Genomic DNA, 18,337 nt, shown 5'->3' on the forward strand with positions numbered 1-18,337 from the left:
ATTTACAATATTAATGAGAGAAAATATGAAAATAAATATATTTAGGGTATAAATGTTCACGCGCTATTTTTAAAAGTTAGAAAAAAAAATTATCATTAATGAGGGTAAATAAATAAATAAATATTTTAAAGGACGTAATTGTTCAAACATTATTCATATAATTAAAAAATATGTACATATTAATGAGGGTATATCTATAATTAAAGATGTTCATTGGAGACCGTGCAAATGCAAAGTGAGTCGAACTTTCAGGAACGGAGGGAGTGTGTGTGTGTGTATATAAATAAATAAATATATATATATATATATATATATATATATATATATATATATATATATATATATATATAAGAGTAATCTTGTATTTTTTTTACAAGGTAGGGATTAAGTACGTATTAGTTGAGTAGAATTGATGAGAGAGAAAAGTGATGGACCTAAAGTATTTTTATGAGCCTAAAGTAGTAGTCCCTAATACATACATTAATAGTATGGACTATATATATGGAGCAATCTTTAAGAGACGACTTTGAAAAAATTAGGGCAAATAAAAAGGGATTGAGATTACAAATTTTTAATTTACTTTACCATTCCTCAAAAAAAAAAAAAGAATATATATATATATATATATTTACTAGGAAATTTTGATTTTTTTTTTTGACACAGAAAGGAAAAGCATATATTAAATCAAAATGGCAGTAGCCACATTAACAAAAGATCCGTAGTACAGTTCATAGGAAATTTTGACTTTTACTACCGCTAAAAAACATCACATACTTTTACTACCCTATTATTTTACCCGAGCAATTTTCGTGGCAAAAATAATAGTTGCATGTAAATCGAAACATATATAGACACGCAAAACGAGACACTTACGTTATTTTTTTTTGCTAATTTCGAGCTCAATTTGGAGTTTTTAGGACTAAAATGACCCCTATACCTTAACGGAACATTTTTTGACATGCAAATTAAGTAAAAATAATTTAATGCTGACCACGAACGGAACCCTAACGAAAAATGTCAAGTGGTAGCAAAATCTAATTTTTTTTTTTTTTTTTTTTTTTTTTTTTTTTTTTTTTTTGTTTTTTGTTTTTGGTGGTAGTAAAATTAAATACTCCATAAAAATTTAAATGGATAGCAAAAATCAAAGTGCTTTTTATCGGTAGTAAAAGTCGAATTTTCTTATTTACCACGTACAAATAGATGATGTACTCCGTAGGAATTATTTACCAGAAAAGAAATAAGATATGAGGAATATCCTGCAATATTCTTAGATACTCGATTTTTACAGATAATTAAGCTCAAAACCTACGAAATTTATGTGATTTTCCTACTCAATCACCCAAACTCCAACCCAAGTCCCCTTACTCTCTCTCTCAACTTCAAAATTTTGCTCTGATTTCTGATTCTATACCAGGTATTATTTCTTTCTCTAAACTTGTTAATTATACCATAATTGAAGCTTTTTAATCCAATTGATTTGACAAATTTAAGCTATAATGTGTTGTTACTTGAATTCAGAATACTTAAAATTGTAATGGGTTGTTGAAAGATCAGTGTTTTATGAGTTGTTTGTTGTCATTTGTTTATGCCTGCTACGTGTTTGCTAATTTGTCTGTGTGAAAAAGGTTCCAAATGCTCGTTTTTTCTGTAGTTTGTACTGCTAAATGGTAAACATTTGTGGTTGAAATTGTGGAATTCCGTAGGATGTTGTTGGATAGCAAAAAGGGTTCTTTTTTCATTGATAGAATCGCAGCTCGTCTATTGGGATGTTATAATTCTTTTGGATGTTCTTTGAATTGCAAAAAGGGTTCTATTTTTCATCATCTAAATTGCAGATTGTCAATTGGGGTTTCAATAAATTGGAGGGCAAATTGCGTTTTTTTCGCTTCGAAATATGTATGCATGAACAAGTTAGGAAACTTCCAGTGATCAAATTTATTTTTTTGTTAGTAGTTTGCTCAAATTTTGCAAAATCTCCATTTTTGCTGCTTGAATTGTGATTTTGAATAGGGTTAGATGGGTCCTTGTAGTAGATGAATATTGGTAGATGTAGTAGGATTGAGGCATGAAGCTAAGAGTTATGGGTGTATTTGTTACTCATTACTCCGAAATAAAATGAGAATTGAGCCATAGTAGTTTCTATATAAAGAGAGTTAAAGGGTGCATGACTGCATGCTAGATGACTTGCTTGTGTTAGAGAATTGCATCAGTTTGTACTCTGTACTAATTATTTCATTCATAATTGTGTATTAATTTTTGGATGTCCCAAAATGTTATTTGCCTTATGCTATTGTTAAGTTTTGACTATTGTTGAAATTCATGTTATTAATTCCGGAAGGAATTTATTTTTCATGTTATCCTTTATATATCTCTTAATGTATACAAAATATAAATTTATGTACTTGAACAAGAGTTCCTGGTTTTGAAATTTTGTTCGAAATATGAGGTGTATTTTTAGCTTATGAAGTACTCCATATAATTTCCCCCCTTTAATTGTAGGTTTTTTTTTGCAGATTGGTGGAGATCCATTTGTCAGCATGGCTCATCTACTTTCAACTTCTTGCTCCATGAAAGTATCTCCAAGTGAGAAACTTTCCTCCAGATGTTGGAACGTAGGGTTGTCAAATTGTCCCATGTCATTTACTCCACAAACTTCAAAGTCAGCATTTAAAAGGCTTGTTCACCAAGGAGTTAAAACACAAAAACTATATGTTGTTCGTGCTACCACTGTACCTTTAAACCAGGAAACTAAAGCTCAATCTGGCACTAGCTCCTTTGAGAACAACGGAAATTCATCTGGTCGCAAGCGAGTTATGGTTATTGGTGGAGATGGATATTGTGGTTGGGCGACAGCCCTTCACCTATCCAATAAAAACTATGAGGTTGCCATTGTTGACAACCTTGTTCGTCGGCTATTTGACCACCAACTTGGTCTTGATTCCTTGACCCCTATTGCCTCCATTCAAGACCGCATACGCCGCTGGCAGTCCTTAACTGGTAAAACAATTGAACTTCATGTTGGTGATATCTGTGACTTTGAGTTCTTAGCAGAAACCTTCAAGTCATTTGAGCCTGATGCTGTTGTCCACTTTGGAGAGCAACGATCTGCCCCATATTCTATGATTGACCGTTCAAGAGCTGTATACACTCAGCAGAACAATGTTATTGGGACTCTTAATGTTCTGTTTGCCATAAAGGAGTTCAGGGAAGAATGTCATCTGGTAAAGCTGGGAACTATGGGTGAATATGGAACTCCAAATATTGATATTGAAGAAGGTTTTATAACAATCACTCACAACGGTAGAACAGATACTTTACCTTACCCCAAGCAGGCTAGCTCCTTCTATCATTTGAGCAAGGTCCATGATTCACATAATATAGCTTTTACATGCAAGGCTTGGGGTATTCGAGCAACTGATTTGAATCAAGGTGTGGTCTATGGTGTGATGACAGATGAAACTGCAATGCATGAAGAATTATGTAACAGACTTGACTATGATGCTGTTTTCGGGACTGCATTAAATCGATTTTGTGTTCAGGCTGCTGTTGGTCATCCTCTTACAGTCTATGGCAAAGGGGGTCAGGTAATTCTGTGAATTGCTCACTAATAAGTGTTTATCTTTTTGTAGGCTACTGTATGAAATAGCTTTTAAATTTTGAATTGATTAACTTGTCTGAAAACATTTTCTCGTGAGGTAATTGGTTATGTAAGGATAAAAATTAAGCTCACAACCCCCCTTAAATATTGAAATAATGGTACTGTAGTCCATATTAGCATTTAGGTTCTAATTGCCAAGATCTAAACCACTATGCAGCCTGTTGGATACTTGAAAAAATATCTTTGATTTTCACAGTTGGTGGATTCCATATATAGAGGTTTTGAGTCCCTGACTCTGGTACTTTCTCGGTCTTGATGAGTGGCCAAAACCTTGAACAGATCTAAAAGATTGATCTTGGTTGGTTATAAGCTTCTTTCTGTCATCTACAAATTGCATAAATACGGTCTTTTCCTGTGTTTGCTTTCTTTTGATTAAGGAAGCAATCAATGTATCTTGTTGTCCATAGGTGCTAAACAATTACTTTTATTTACCCCAAATGATGAGTTTTGTCTTTTTTCTAGTAGCCAAACAGAAATTTTTCAGGCGTAAAGTATTTTAAGTTTGATACTAGAATTTACGGAGTATAAATTGACTTCTCCCACAAAGTTAATGGAATATTGGAGATGATTGTTCAAGAAAGCAGGAGAATGATACCTGTACATGTTCCTTTTTGTAGCCTTTTTGAAATCCTAGCATAGATGTCATTCTAACGTTCTTTACATGTAAATGTTTCAGACCAGGGGATATCTTGATATAAGAGATACAGTGCAATGTGTAGAGTTGGCCATTGCAAACCCTGCAAAACTTGGTGAATTCAGAGTCTTTAATCAATTCACCGAGCAGTTTTCAGTAAGAGAACTTGCTGCACTCGTAACAAAAGCAGGAGAAAAACTTGGGCTCAGTGTTGAAACCACCTCAGTGCCTAACCCAAGAGTCGAGGCAGAGGAGCATTACTACAATGCTAAGCATACTAAACTCGTTGAATTAGGTCTCAAACCACACCTTCTATCAGACTCACTCCTAGACTCTGTGCTGAATTTTGCAATTCAATACAAAGATCGTGTTGACACGAAACAAATTATGCCAAGTGTCTCCTGGAAAAAGATCGGGGTCAAGCCACAAACTCTTCGAGCTTAATTTAACAGGAGTAAGACCGTAAGAGTACCTTTCAAGAGTTTGCTGATCATTTGTTGTGACAATATTTTTTCTGGTGTTGTTTTAGTCAACTAAGTTATTCTTACATAGAGAAAATTAGGAAGCTGTAGATGTGGAGCTTATGCTAGCAGTTCAGGGTTATCTCTTTAATAGAAATGTGCTTCTGCTTGCTGTTGGTCACTGCTGTGGACATTACTGTCCCTGCTCCCTCTATGTATAAATAAACAGTTGCTCAATAGCGTTGCAAAAGAAAAATGTTTTCATGAACAACTCGTGAACAAGCTTAATCAAAAGTTATTCTAGTACAAACATGAACCAATTTTCTATTATCTGCAATTTAGAGTTGAGCAGTATTCACTTTCTTGCTGTATGTGAACAAATAAATTACGCAATCTGAATAATGTTATTCACTTCATACTAATGTCTAATTACATTATTTTGATGTATAATACCTTTATGTGGTTTCTTTTTTTTTTTTTTTTTTTTTTTTTCGTCGGAAACATCTTTATGTGGTTTTTTTTTTTTTTCCGGAAACATCTTTATGTGGTTTGACAAACCAAAACCTATATACTTAATGTGCTAGTACTGCATTTTATCTTTTCTAACATTCTGATCATATTTATTCTTTCTACTACGCATTTTATGGATGTAACAAACAAATCTAGGAATTGTTGATAAGAGCTAAAAATCTGGCTTGTTCAAGTTCGGTTATTAATGAACTTCATGGAACACTTGAACAAGCTTGATCAAAAGTTTATTAAGTAAAAAACAAGCATGAACCAATTTTCCACACCATAGTACCCTGATGTCATGAACAAATCAACAGCACAATTGGAATAATGCTGTATACATAACAGCACATTCTCCTGATGTATGTTACCTATGCCTTGACTGTTCTGCAGCTGTGGGCAGACTTAAGGCTCCTGGCAGTTTCGATTCCGTTACACTGTTTTCTGATCAGCCATACCCATTTTTTGAGTCTGATAAACAATGCCCATTCTGGAATTTGACATTCATTAAGCTATTAAGCCAAAAGTTGTAAAATCTATCAACACCTCAAATGGGCTATAAGGAATCAAGGATTTTTTCTTATCAATTACAGATTTCCAATGATGCATCTTTTTTGGAAAACGGTAGTTTCTTAAAAATAGACTTCGTAATTTTTATAAATTCAATCATTCCTGAAAAGTTTGAAAAAAAGGTCATACAATGTGTAAAAGTTTCAATGGATTACCCTAAAGAAAAAAAATTACATAATACAGGTTATGAGCCATAGACTATTGTTCCCTGATTCTAGATCCTGGTGTATTAGAGTCTTCAAGGTTCCGACCCCTTTTGCCTCCTGGTGTTTGTTGCGTTAGGCATACTCTGATGTAAAGAAAACTATTAAAGCCGACCTCGTACGTGAGATGGTGAGTGCTTCATCCCGTCATTGCATTGAATTTGATATCTGATAAAATCAAGAACTACTCGTACCAATTCTTTTTGATGCAAGGTATACTCGTGATCAGCCCCTTCTATAATTCGAAGCTCATGATTGGTAATGCTTTTATCAAAATTTCAAGGCGTCTTTAACAGATACAATTTGGTCCATGGAACCATGAACAGTCAAAACCCTGCAAGGAAGAGCTATTGAATTAGCAGAGCTATCAATCACCAACCAGTCTTTGACAGAGGATAGTGGAACCTTAAACTTTATACCACCCGAAGCAGTAATGAGAACCACATGTGACTGAAGTATCCAAAGTAACCAAGACACCTAAATTCTAATAATACCTGAAGCAAAATTAAACGCGATAACCATAGCCATCATTCCAGTGACAACAAATCCAGGAACGTAAACAAGCAGTTTAATCAGTGCACAATGCAAGAGTAACAAGTTGTCTTAGATATTTAGCTTGTGCATGGATCCACTAAAATTGACAACACTTTCAGACATTTTAAAGATGATAATATTTGGTAAATGGTAAGTAGACAGATTTTACATATTCATGATCTGTACAACATCAAATAATAAAAGAAAAGTCTTAGCACTTAAGCTCCAGAAAGTCGATCAGTACATGCTCTCTCCATAGTTTGTGCTAATTGCTTAAATATATCGATTTACAACCATTGTCACAACACTGCACTAAACTTTCAAAACTCAGTTGCATATTAAACCTATCTCTTGTCTAGAATCTTAGAGTCCATTACACATTAAAGTAAAAGGAGGCAATAGGAAATCAAAAGGCATACATTGATGTAATGAAAGACAAAACCTTTAATGACCCTTTAGTGAAAATTATGAATCGATTTCTGATATAAACGGAGCCAAAACTGACCTGCAGTTCTCAGGTATTAAGTGGCATGCTGCTCGAACATCCATAGATAGACGATCCATTAAGCTCTCCTTAGTTACGCGATACTGGATTTTTCCTGCAACAAGACACCACTAAGTGAATTTCAGTGTCGCCCATGGTTGGGAAAGTCAAGGAGTATGCACTCTCACTTTTTGTAAACACTTGACTATCGATGATTTGAAAGTACAACATGATACATACAAGTATTAAAAGCTAAAAGACAGGGTATCTAGCTCCAACTTGCATAATAGGGAGTGGGAAGCATGTCATACCAAGGAAAAAAAATAAAAAAAGATGTATCATGAGCAATTACAGGACTACAGTTACAAAGAAATAAAACAGTTGGCAACAAAATAGCTTTTTTGAACACTGTATAACCTTAACTTACCACTTTTACCACGAACATCAATAAATCCAGAGCTCTCAATCCTTTCCAGAAAATTCTTGCCCAGGCGACCCTCAATGCCTTTTTCAAGATCAAAGCGGCCAGAGATATTTACAACTCTATGAACATCATGGTACTTAGCGGCATACAGCAGCACCACATTTCCACCTGCATGGACCTTTTTTAATACCAGAGTTAAATTAGGATACAGTTTAAAATTTGCTAGTAAGCAGCCTAGAGCAGCGAACATAGCAATTCAAAAACCAAAAATCTAACCCCAATAGATTAGACTTAAACAAAGAAAGTTCATGAGACATGACAAGTATAGTCATAAGTTGCAAATGCTCTTTAAATATGTTCCAGGCCTTCCCACAATATAATTACATGTTCTAATAACGGGTCGACTAAGTTAATTTCTTTCTTTCTTCATGCCTCATCCCCCCACCCGACCCACTAAACCCCACCCCAACCCAACACACAGACTCTGAAATGTAAGGTTGACTATTGACGACCAACACATGGAAGGGAAGGAGGTACCATTTAGCAGAACTAATAGCTGATATCAACACTTACTAAATCCGCAACTTCCAATCCCATAAGCATATTGTTGAGCAGTACACAATGCAAATCATTCATACTATATTAATGTGACATACCATAAAGTACTCCCGAACCCTGTATTGTGTGCTCTATAAAACTCCGTAGCTCAAATATAAGGAGACTTTATATATGCTTCGTCAAATTAGTAACAATAAAGCAAAGTCCTCCCATACCCAATATCAATTTTCCTTACCACTCAAGGCTAGAAATTAGATATAGAATATAAACCTTTAGAATGACCAATGATTGTGGTTATGACATGGCCAGTTCCACGGAAATGTTGGACAACAGCACGCAAGTCTTCGGCTTCTCTGCGATAGTTGCCATATCGAAATGAGCCTTCACTTTCGCTACAAAAAGAGCACAGTAATCAATGAGTCATGTAGATACAACTTTTACCAAATTCGACCTACAGATGTACCAATTAAGTAATTTACTGATTCATTTATTGCCATATTGCACCAAAATTTCCATGCCCCATTTGTGTATCTAAGTCCTGCTTTAAAAAGAGAGTAATGCAGTATTCAGAAAGCCACATTAAGGTATACTACACAGGCCACAGTTGTAAACATTTTTCCTCTCAACAATGTAGCTTTTGTGGGTCTAAAAACTCCAACACCTGAGAAGACTGATAGAGTAGAGCGCATAGGATATAAACAATATTTTGCATTAAGAAGGGTGCAATGCAGAGTGAGCTTTTAGCCAATTCAAACAAATGATATATAAGAGTAGATTTCTATCATTATTGTGTGAAGCAATTGAGATAAAACAACCTTATTCACAGGAATCAAAGAATCTCCACAATAGATTTCCAGACAAAATAAATCACTAATAGTTGCTATTGCTATACAAAAAACTTCTACTCTTACTGCCAAAGGCCCAAAGCATGTGTAATAATTGTAGCTGATATATTTCTGCTTATTTTGTCGAGGGAAGGGGGAATATTTCATTCTTTGGATACATCTTTCTTTTATTCTATTGTCAGAATAGACAAGTTGTATGACGAGTTCACATGGCTCACCCATTTCCAGCAAAGTCAAAGCGGAAGGCACTCATTCCAATATTTCCTATAGCAGTAGCAAGGCTTACCATGGGAATGCGTTCCTGACATCATTAAAAGAATGTTTATTGTATAACCAACAAATTTGGGCTTCCTTCAGTTAAACACAACAACAAATCAATTCAATATTAAAAAGTCTGTCAAGAACATATCAGTTTACCACCCAACACAACACTGTTACCACAACTTAGCCACGAAAACCATAAGCTTATCTGCATCTACAGCCTATACATGATACTAGAAGATTATCCACGATGCATTTCACAACCAATAACATATGACAATTGTGGCAGGAGAAAACACAGAGTCACAAGCATGAATGATGCAATGACAATGTAAAATTGAAGTAATTAACATCAAGGCATAACAATCTTTCTTGTCTATGATCAATGATTGGCTTCTCAATCAAAAGAACAAGTCCCGCTGTACAACATCCAGTAGGCGGTCTCTTAAAATTGATGGAGAAAATGCAATGCAGGGCAAAAGGCTTTAATGGCAATGTTTAGGAAATAGGTTATGCATTCTATAGCAATGGTGTTCAACTTAAAATATAGGCAGTCTTACTTCTGATAGCAAATACTTACCTTCATAGACTTTATTCCATGGCACACAATTACAAGCTCCTTGGAACCTGTATCATGTAATATCCCCACTAGCTTTTCACCATGATGATTTGGTATGACAACCTTAGTTTGTACAGTCCCTATATAGTAATAAAGTAGAGATTTTACAACGGCAAGAAAGAAGCGACAATAGCTTTCAATGAAATAGCTTTGGAACATATGACTGATACTATAGATCGGGACTTAAAGCACAATAAATAAACAGAAGAATAAAAAAAATATAATTAAAATTAAAAATAAATAAATAAATAAATAAAAAACCACTGTATATCAATGAAAACTGAAACAAGTTTTAGAAGTTTGCCCCAAAACTAAGCTGGAAACCACACCTAAAGTGCGCCATCTGCTGTGGAGGGTATGCACCAACTCCCTCCCCGTGCGTGCCCTGCTAAAATTCAGACACATGACAGATGACGATAAGTGCCCGTGGTGCAGAAATGAAGTTGAAACAATGCATCACGCGTTGTTCAACTGTGCAGCTGTCAAGGACCTGTGGGTGGAGGTTAAATGCGAGAAATTGGTCGGGGTTGGCGCTTCTTCTGATTTTAAGGATCAGTTTGAGTTATGGTGTGAAGAGGATGTGAAGATGCAACAAAGGGGGGCTGCATTACTCAGGCTTATATGGGCTAGAAGAAATGACAAAGTTTTCAATGGCAAGGAGACTCCTCACAACATAGTTATAACGAGAATGCAGCAACTTGTTTCAGACTATGACCAGTACAACACTCGCATATATGGCTCGAAAGTAGTCACAAGGAAGAAGAGCCCTGCTATCTGCTCTGCCCCTCCTGAAGGCATCATCAAGATCAATTGCGATGCATCTCTTTGCGTTGAAGGTTGGGTAGGTGCTGGGGCTGTTGCTCGTAACCATAAGGGTGAGGTTCTCTTCGCTGGTACCAGGAGAACAAAGTGTAGATGGCCACCAGAGATAGCTGAAGGTAAAGCCATCCTCTTCGCTGCTCGCCTTGCTCATCGATATGGGTACAAGGACATCATTCTTGAGTCTGATTGTATGAGCATCATATCTCGCCTCTCTAAAGCTGCTATTTTTCTGTCCGATTTGGATTCTTTGCTAGAAGATGTCTTAGAAGTTTGTTTTTTTTTCACTTCCGTTCATTGATCTCATGTTAAGCGAAACGGGAACTTTGTAGCGCACCATTTAGCTAAATTGGTGCCTTTCGGTGATGAGCAAATTTGGATTAATCATTGTCCTAGTGATGTAACACCGTATGTACTAATGGACAATTTGTCCACTACTTAATGAAGGTTCCGTTTCTTTTGCCTCAAAAAAAAAAAAAAAAAGTCTGCCCCAAAACTTATTTGAGCACATAGAGATATAGTCCCCTAAACTATAGAAACTAGAACAATCTATTCCTTGCCACCATGAAGTAGATTTAGGCTTTGTTTGTTTTACTAATGTCTGCTACATCTGGAAAGTCATTTTTCCATGTAAAATCCCTTACTAGGTCTACTCCAAGAATTTGACATCCACATTATGTTTCCTTAGCTCCTTCACAATCTTCTTTCTCCAATACTTTGTTTCTTTTGAAACTAAGCATTGACATCTTTCATGGCCTAACTTCTACATTTGCTTTTAATTTCTCTAGTCAATAACTAGCACTTTCCCATTACCATTACTCATCATCTGTAGAAAATGATGATACAAAAACTAAATTGTTGATTGGGTCATTCCTTCCACGGAGAATCTTGATGGTTGTGAAGTAATTTGATTGTGCTAATGTGTTATGGAAAACAAATTCGCAGAAGAAGTTAAAGTGACCAACCCCCACTTCCCTTAAGCCAATTACTTCCTGTTCCAGAATGGCACCATATTAAACACCAAAGGAAACTAAAGCTCCATGGAATATCATTATCGAAAGCTGGATTTCTCACATATTCCCTGAATTCGTTGCAATGAATACAAAGAAGGCCTAGCAGTCTCCGAGTTCATAGACAAAGAACCTAATGATCAAGATGACAAACAAGCTATAAACATAGAAATCAAACTACAACTAGCTTAAGCAAAACTATCACTAAACGCTTAGAGTCGTCTCATAACTTTCTAATGAATAACATGATCGAGTTGTTCTCTGTGTTCTGCACACCACATCCTTATCATCCTCAAATTACAAGAAACTCCTAGATGCATATAGAGATATTTCTGTTTTCAGCTGCCATTTTTGTCTCAAGGTTAATGAAAAATAATCTACAATGTGATACAACCACCCAGCCCCATATCAGAATAGAAAGTAACACAAGATTTATATAAGACCTAATAGTTACTACTTGCCACTACCTATAACAAAAATCATGATCAATATCTAAAACTTCACTGAATTTCACTCACTTAGAAAGATCACAAAAACTCCATGCCTCGTTTCTAACAGCTAAACTACTCAACATCCAATTTAAGCATTAAATATAGCGCCTTTCAACGAGTTCCGAGTTCGTCCCTAGTACCATCTGGCATTTGTGGTACAATACCCTTAAGCATATACAATGTAAGCCCAGCAATGAGAAACAAACAAACAATTTAGATCAGTTACAAATTCATCACTTGCAGCCAATCCCAGGTAAATGGAAAATTTAATTGTCAATTGTAACGGAATAAAGTCTCCAATTTCACCGAATTCCCAATTAATATCAAATTTTAAATCATTTTTATTTTAATCAAATTAGCAAGTATTTTACGATCCCAAATCAATATTAAGTTTTCTATATTTGGATTCAACTTATACAAATGATAATAAAATCAAACCCCATAAATTTGAAAACAGAAAAAGCCCACAAATTTCTCAATATATAATCCGAAACCCATTTGCAGGATCACATTGTTATTATAATTTTATAAGATTAAGGTGAGAATTAAGGTGAGTAAAACAATATAAAATACTTACGTTGAGAATGATTAGACTGGTTAATTCCAGCATTATCTTGCCCAACGGAAGAATTAAAGTCTTTGGGTTGATGATCAGCCATACTAGAGAGATTTTTGGAGGAGAAAAGGTGAAAAAAAAAAGACAAAAAAAATGAGATTGAGCAAAAGATGAGAAAATACAAGTTAATCTCCAGGATATTGGGGCAAATTTGTAATATTCAGCGATAAAATGAGTAAATTTCGCTAACTGAAGCCCATAAACCACTAAGACCTGCTTCTAAGCAGAGCAGAAATGTTGTCAACATAGCAGAGCAATTGTTATTAATTATTAATTATTTCATCTCCTCCCTAATTAGAGGTATTAAAAAATATCTGATCCGAAAATTCGATGATTTGACCCGAAAATTCGGGTATTCAATCCGATTTTAGGATTTTGGATATTCGAAAAAAGTTTTGGGTTTTTAGATCGGAATTTTTCTAGACTTGCACTTACAAACATTGAACTATGAACTAGGATTTCTTTTTATGTTTTATGATCCTAGGCGTCCTAGCCTCCTAGGCGATGTCAAGTGTGATTTGGTGTTACTTGTTGCAAGAACATATTTAAATATTAGGCGGGTTTAGGAGCTCTTTGAAAAGGGCTAACGAGGTATCAAACACCATCAACGTACAATCCGTTGACTTGTTTATGTAATTTGATTTATTTTCAATACTTAGTATTTTCTAATTTATAGAATCTTCAATTGCTTGTACCTTTGGTGATTTCTTTCACAATTTTATCATTGTATTTGTGATTGCATTCAAATTACATGCTTTACTCTTCTTCAAGATCAACCTCACTTGATTAATCATCTATGACATAAACAATTTATAATTTCAATATAAGTATTAGTGAGCCATTTAAAATATCAAGGCCCATTAGCTCAGTTGGTTAGAGCGTGGTGCTAATAACGCCAAGGTCGCAGGTTCGACCCCTGCATGGGCCAATTTATAGTTTTCACTTTTTAATTCACTTTTATTAATTACAAATTTATATATTTTTATAATAGATAATATCATCATTATTGTGGCCCATTAGCTCAGTTGGTTAGAGCGTGGTGCTAATAACGCCAAGGTCGCAGGTTCGACCCCTGCATGGGCCAAAATGTTTTTGGTACTTGCATTCTGGTTATGCTTGGATCCTGTAAGCACACTTTTTGTCTCGAATTAGTTGTCATGCGATCTTACTATATGCTTGACACAAACATCCTTTTAGTTGTTATATTACTCTATGTAGAGTTGATTCGAACGAGTCCTTCAGCTCTTGAAATTTATCAATCTTGAATGCCTTGCCTAAATTCATCCGTCAAATTTCAAACTCTCTGTTCATGCACTTGTGCATTCAAAACCGATGTGACTGAAGCATTTGGTCGAGTAAACTGCTCTTTTCACTATGGACAGTAGACAACAATAGTCTTGACTCTTGAAGCTTCCGACTAGAAAGTTCAACCTGTAAGAAACTAAGAATACCAAGCAAGATTGGCAAAGTTGTGAAGAGAAAGGGCTGAATATTATCTCTTGCATAATATGAAAATGAAGTGTGGGAATTAATCTGTTCATGATAGTCCACTTTAAAAGATCAGCTCAAATAAAAAATGAGTTACAGAATGTAGTTTTATAATTCTGCAATAATGTACATGTTATGGATTTTTAGGGGAAAAAAATGTCTTAATTAATAAATGAATGGAGATCAAAACTAGAGGTGTCAAAACCACCCGACCTAGATTCAGATTTCGACTCGCGTGGACACATTAATTTGGTATGACTCAACTTTAAAAATTGACCCGATCCGACCCGATCCGATCATCTGAATTGACACCTCTAATCAAAACTACAATGTATGATTTCCCTGTACAACCTCTTTATAGTGCCTCAACAATAACTTTTGATAAAATTTTCTCCAATAATACCATATATATGAATCACATTTACAATTCAATAACGTTTACAAGACTTAAAACTACTGTACATTTCACAAGCTAAGGAATCTTAACAATTGATGCAGTTAAAGAAGGGCAACGAGAATGAAAATAAGAAGAGCAGCAACGAAAGAGTACTTAAGCGCAGCAATTACGATAGCCAATGAGACAGTTAACAGCTGCCACACCACCTGGACACTCGCCCATGTAAGCAGACCTGTCAGGCCCACAGCCAATACATTGTCTGGATCTGGATCAAGCAGCAAATCAGTCCATCTCAGTTTGAATAATGGTGTCTGCTGATCGTCACTGGCCTCAGTACCATTTTCATTGTTGGGTTTTGGCTCTTTGCTTATCTCATTTTCATCTCCATTCTTCTGCTCTTTAGCACAAACCACAAGTTTCCTAAGGTTCTGAAATTGCTTTCGAGGGGTTACATGATATGGCCGGATTTGGTGTGTCATGCATCGTCTTGGAGTTGGGATTGCAAGTATTCTGATGTCTGAAAGAGTTTTAACACCTAACATAGCACAGCCAAAACTGACAATCAAGAATTAGTCTTTAGTGAACATATTGAACAACAGATTGGACAGGATTTGAGACAGACTAGAACAATCCGCTGCTTCAATTCAGTTATTTGTATATTTATATATATCCTCATTATTTTTATATGGAGTGTTTGTTATGTGCAATTCTCACTCGGAAATTAATGAGCATTCAACGAGACCTGACCATATATTAAAGTACATCTATGGCTTGCAAAGAAACATACATTGGCTCTAAACAATCAAGTGGTTATGGATACTTCTTTATCCACTCCAAAATTAATGAGAATTAACAAGAAAATGGATTAAGATATTTCCCAAGTAGCATATGTTGACACATTACAGAAAAGAGAATCGCCTCTTCTATAGATGCTTGATTTGACACTTTGAGTATATACAAGAACTTAAACTACAAAACATTTTAACAGACGAATATAAGACCGGTTACGGAAGGAAAAATAATTTGTAGCACTTGTCTTTGCCCAACACGTTCCACTGAGTTCCACAACTGAGCATGACAGGTGCTACAAGATGGTATCATCGCAGCTAAACTAGTGGCATAGTATATACATCAAAAATAGGTGAAATTTTCAGGTGGAAATTTATGCAACATACGAAGTATAAACATATTCATTCTGGAATTAATCTGCCAAAATCAGGACAAACATCGCCTTTATTTATTGTAAATGAATTTCAAGAGCTATGTTCAACCAACAATCAAAAACAAACAGATTATACACACCTAAAAATAACCCCATTTATAACTTCATCAGAAGCCAATCTTATGTAAGAGGCAATGAATCCTGTTGAAAATAATCTATTCCCTTAATTTAAAGATAGAAAACAACTCTATCCTAATTCCATTCACCTAATGTTTCCCCATTTCAACTAAAACCAATTCAAATATACATTAGTATTCAACATTCTAGCTGGACTGGATAATATTACAACCGTGAATCGATTTCGTTCTTTTACATTGATCTAAAAGTTACAAGAATCCGACCTTGTTGTTCACCTTTCCACTTTGCAAGATAGCAATTTTCTTCAACTTTCTATTTCCAGTGTCTATTACATACTCTCACAAATAAACAAGGCCCAATATCTACATTTCTCCCCCTTCATAAGCAAACTCAATCAAAATTACTAATTTTATGATCTATAATCCACAATTTGTTCACGAGCACTCTCAAACCTCTCCAGGTTTCCCAATTATGACAACCCAACTGCATAATTAATATATCTAATATTCATCAATTATAGGGTTTTTCTGCTCTACAATATTAATATTAAAAACATAATTTGCAAAAAATTAATTAAAACATGCTAATTAAAGGTCAAATTCGCCAGAAAATTTTCCAAATAAATCAATTATCACATTCAAAAGTAAGCACAAGATCATGAATCAATAGTAAAATGAGGGGAAGAAGCAGAGATAGGGATAGCTTACCAAAAGGATTTCGTCAGTCGGAAGAGAAGAGAGAGATTGCCGGAAAATCAATTTGCCGGAGGTGTTCTGAGCGTATGATGACAAATGAGTACGAGGCAGTTCACTTCTGAAGCGCTTTGTGTGGCACAATTGCCTGTTTGTCTAGACACCTCAAATGGGTTAACTTGGTCAATTTTTGTTCCGGTTGGTCATGGTGTCAATTTGGGAATTTCAGGTGATTGGGTTGGGTCTAGTTCGTCATGTTATATCATTGTGTCAATGTAGGTCGAATTGTTCAACAAATCACTTTAGGTAAGGTTGGATCTAATTGGATCGGGCCATTTTTGGACAATTCTAGATTTGAGTCAATTTTCATATCACTTTAAGGTGAATATTAGTCTTTGATAACTTTTGCGGGTTGTTTTAGGTTTCAAATTGAAAATTGTGTTTAAAACTCTTGTTTATTGGCTCAAATCAATATGGTCCCTAAACAATTGTGAAACACGAATTTGATCACCTTATCCACTAATCACTTATGGCACAACTTTGTAAAGGGGTGACTTTTATGTGATTTAAGGTGACTATAATGAAATTTGGGGGTAATATTATTCACTAAGGGCCTGCCTGAATGCCAGTAGAAGGAGGGTAAAAGCTATGGGAAGAAAAATTCAGATTTTTTTTATTTGCCTGGATGGGGAGTAATATTAAAGAAATTGAGGAAAGTGAAAAATCATGGGAATTTGAAAATGTAAAGGTTATTTGGTTGAAAATAAAAAGTGTAAATGAGGGAATTGCAATCATGGGAATTATGACTTCCCACAAAACATGGGAAGTTAATTACCTAACCCCCCCTTAGTAAGTCAAAATTCCCATGATTTGCAACTTTCTTCATGCCAACCAAACAACTTTATGCAATCCCATGAATTTGATGTAGGAATTTAATTCCCATGAAATCCAAATTATTATGGGAAGTAAATTCCCATAGCAACCAAACGTCACCTAAGAGGATAATATATTCCCCTAAAAACGAGGATAAAATTACCCGGGCCCCCCCCCGGCGTAATTTTTTTCCCCTGAACAAGTACTCCTCTTTCTTCCTGTCTTCCATCAAACTTAACAAAAGGAAAATCAAACTCATTAATAATATATGCTTTTTTTTTTCAAAATTTTAAGTTACATAGTTTTGCAAATAATGTTGAGTTTTTTTTTTTTTTTTTTTTATTTTTTATTTTGTCTTCAAAAAAATGTTCAGGTATTTTTTATAAAAAAAAGTTGTGATTTGTTAATAAATAATATAAAACTAGTATAAAGATGAATTAAAGAGGCTTAAGATGCCTTAAGACTCAAATCTGAGAAGGTATTGTCCTTCAAAGAGCAACGAGGCTTCTTTTGGCCAAGAACACCCTTGTAGACAAGCTGGACCGGAAGTACTTAAAGTTGAGAAGAGAAGAGGATGAACAACATTTTCATTATAAAGCAACAATACTTGTAGAAGTGAAAGTGAACGAGTTGTGCGAGATCCTGGAAGAGACTGTAACTAGACATGATGTTAAGAACAGGCTAGCAATGACTACTAACTAAATAGCCTATGACTGTAATTAAAGCTGATCATGTGCTTGAATCTGACATAGAAAGCCACGGAGAAGAAGATATTGAAAAGGTTAATGAGTTGTTGCAGGGTTGGGATGCGATAGATCAAGAATTCGAGTGTCATATATGTAGAAATTACACCTACAAGGATCAAATTGCTTTTGAGAGGCACTTCTATG

At 35.1% G+C, this 18,337-nt stretch overlaps 2 protein-coding genes, 2 non-coding genes and 1 pseudogene across 5 annotated transcripts; 3 read left to right on the forward strand and 2 right to left on the reverse strand.

The window, feature by feature from the left end:
• The first annotated feature begins 1,211 nt into the window (after nucleotides 1-1,211).
• On the forward strand, nucleotides 1,212-5,169 carry LOC110728373 (UDP-sulfoquinovose synthase, chloroplastic). Of its 2 annotated transcripts, none has more exons than XM_021908023.1 (3): nucleotides 1,212-1,414; nucleotides 2,500-3,584; nucleotides 4,335-5,169. In XM_021908023.1, the coding sequence occupies exons 2-3, from the start codon at nucleotides 2,538-2,540 to the stop codon at nucleotides 4,734-4,736; spliced, it is 1,449 nt and encodes a 482-aa protein (XP_021763715.1). In that variant the 5' UTR covers nucleotides 1,212-1,414; nucleotides 2,500-2,537; the 3' UTR covers nucleotides 4,737-5,169. The 2 variants fall into 2 exon arrangements, with proteins under 2 accessions (XP_021763715.1, XP_021763714.1); XM_021908022.1 differs by having other exon boundaries at nucleotides 1,213-1,414; nucleotides 2,514-3,584.
• A 625-nt stretch (nucleotides 5,170-5,794) lies between these two features.
• LOC110728374 lies at nucleotides 5,795-12,981 on the reverse strand (annotated as a pseudogene).
• A 570-nt stretch (nucleotides 12,982-13,551) lies between these two features.
• TRNAI-AAU lies at nucleotides 13,552-13,625 on the forward strand. The gene has a single exon. It is a non-coding gene; the product is annotated as a tRNA-Ile (tRNA).
• An 82-nt stretch (nucleotides 13,626-13,707) lies between these two features.
• On the forward strand, nucleotides 13,708-13,781 carry TRNAI-AAU. Its single transcript has one exon. It is a non-coding gene; the product is annotated as a tRNA-Ile (tRNA).
• A 753-nt stretch (nucleotides 13,782-14,534) lies between these two features.
• On the reverse strand, nucleotides 14,535-16,781 carry LOC110728364. The gene is made up of 2 exons (XM_021908011.1): nucleotides 16,590-16,781; nucleotides 14,535-15,137 (listed from the first exon to the last, which is right to left on the reverse strand). Exon 2 carries the CDS (start codon nucleotides 15,122-15,124, stop codon nucleotides 14,684-14,686), a length of 441 nt encoding a protein of 146 aa, XP_021763703.1. The 5' UTR covers nucleotides 15,125-15,137; nucleotides 16,590-16,781; the 3' UTR covers nucleotides 14,535-14,683.
• Between the last annotated feature and the right edge of the window lie 1,556 nt (nucleotides 16,782-18,337).

The sequence above is a fragment of the Chenopodium quinoa genome, unplaced genomic scaffold (assembly GCF_001683475.1).
Source record: "Chenopodium quinoa cultivar QQ74 unplaced genomic scaffold, ASM168347v1, whole genome shotgun sequence".
NCBI classification, from domain to species: domain Eukaryota; kingdom Viridiplantae; phylum Streptophyta; class Magnoliopsida; order Caryophyllales; family Amaranthaceae; genus Chenopodium; species Chenopodium quinoa.

Coding starts and splice junctions, on each gene's coding strand:
- LOC110728364 (XM_021908011.1), bottom strand. CDS start 15,124: ATGTTAGGTGTTAAAACTCTTTCAGACATCAGAATACTTGCAATCCCA.
- LOC110728373 (XM_021908023.1), top strand. CDS start 2,538: ATGGCTCATCTACTTTCAACTTCTTGCTCCATGAAAGTATCTCCAAGT. Junction 3,585..4,334: donor TCTATGGCAAAGGGGGTCAG/GTAATTCTGTGA, acceptor TAAATGTTTCAG/ACCAGGGGATATCTTGATAT.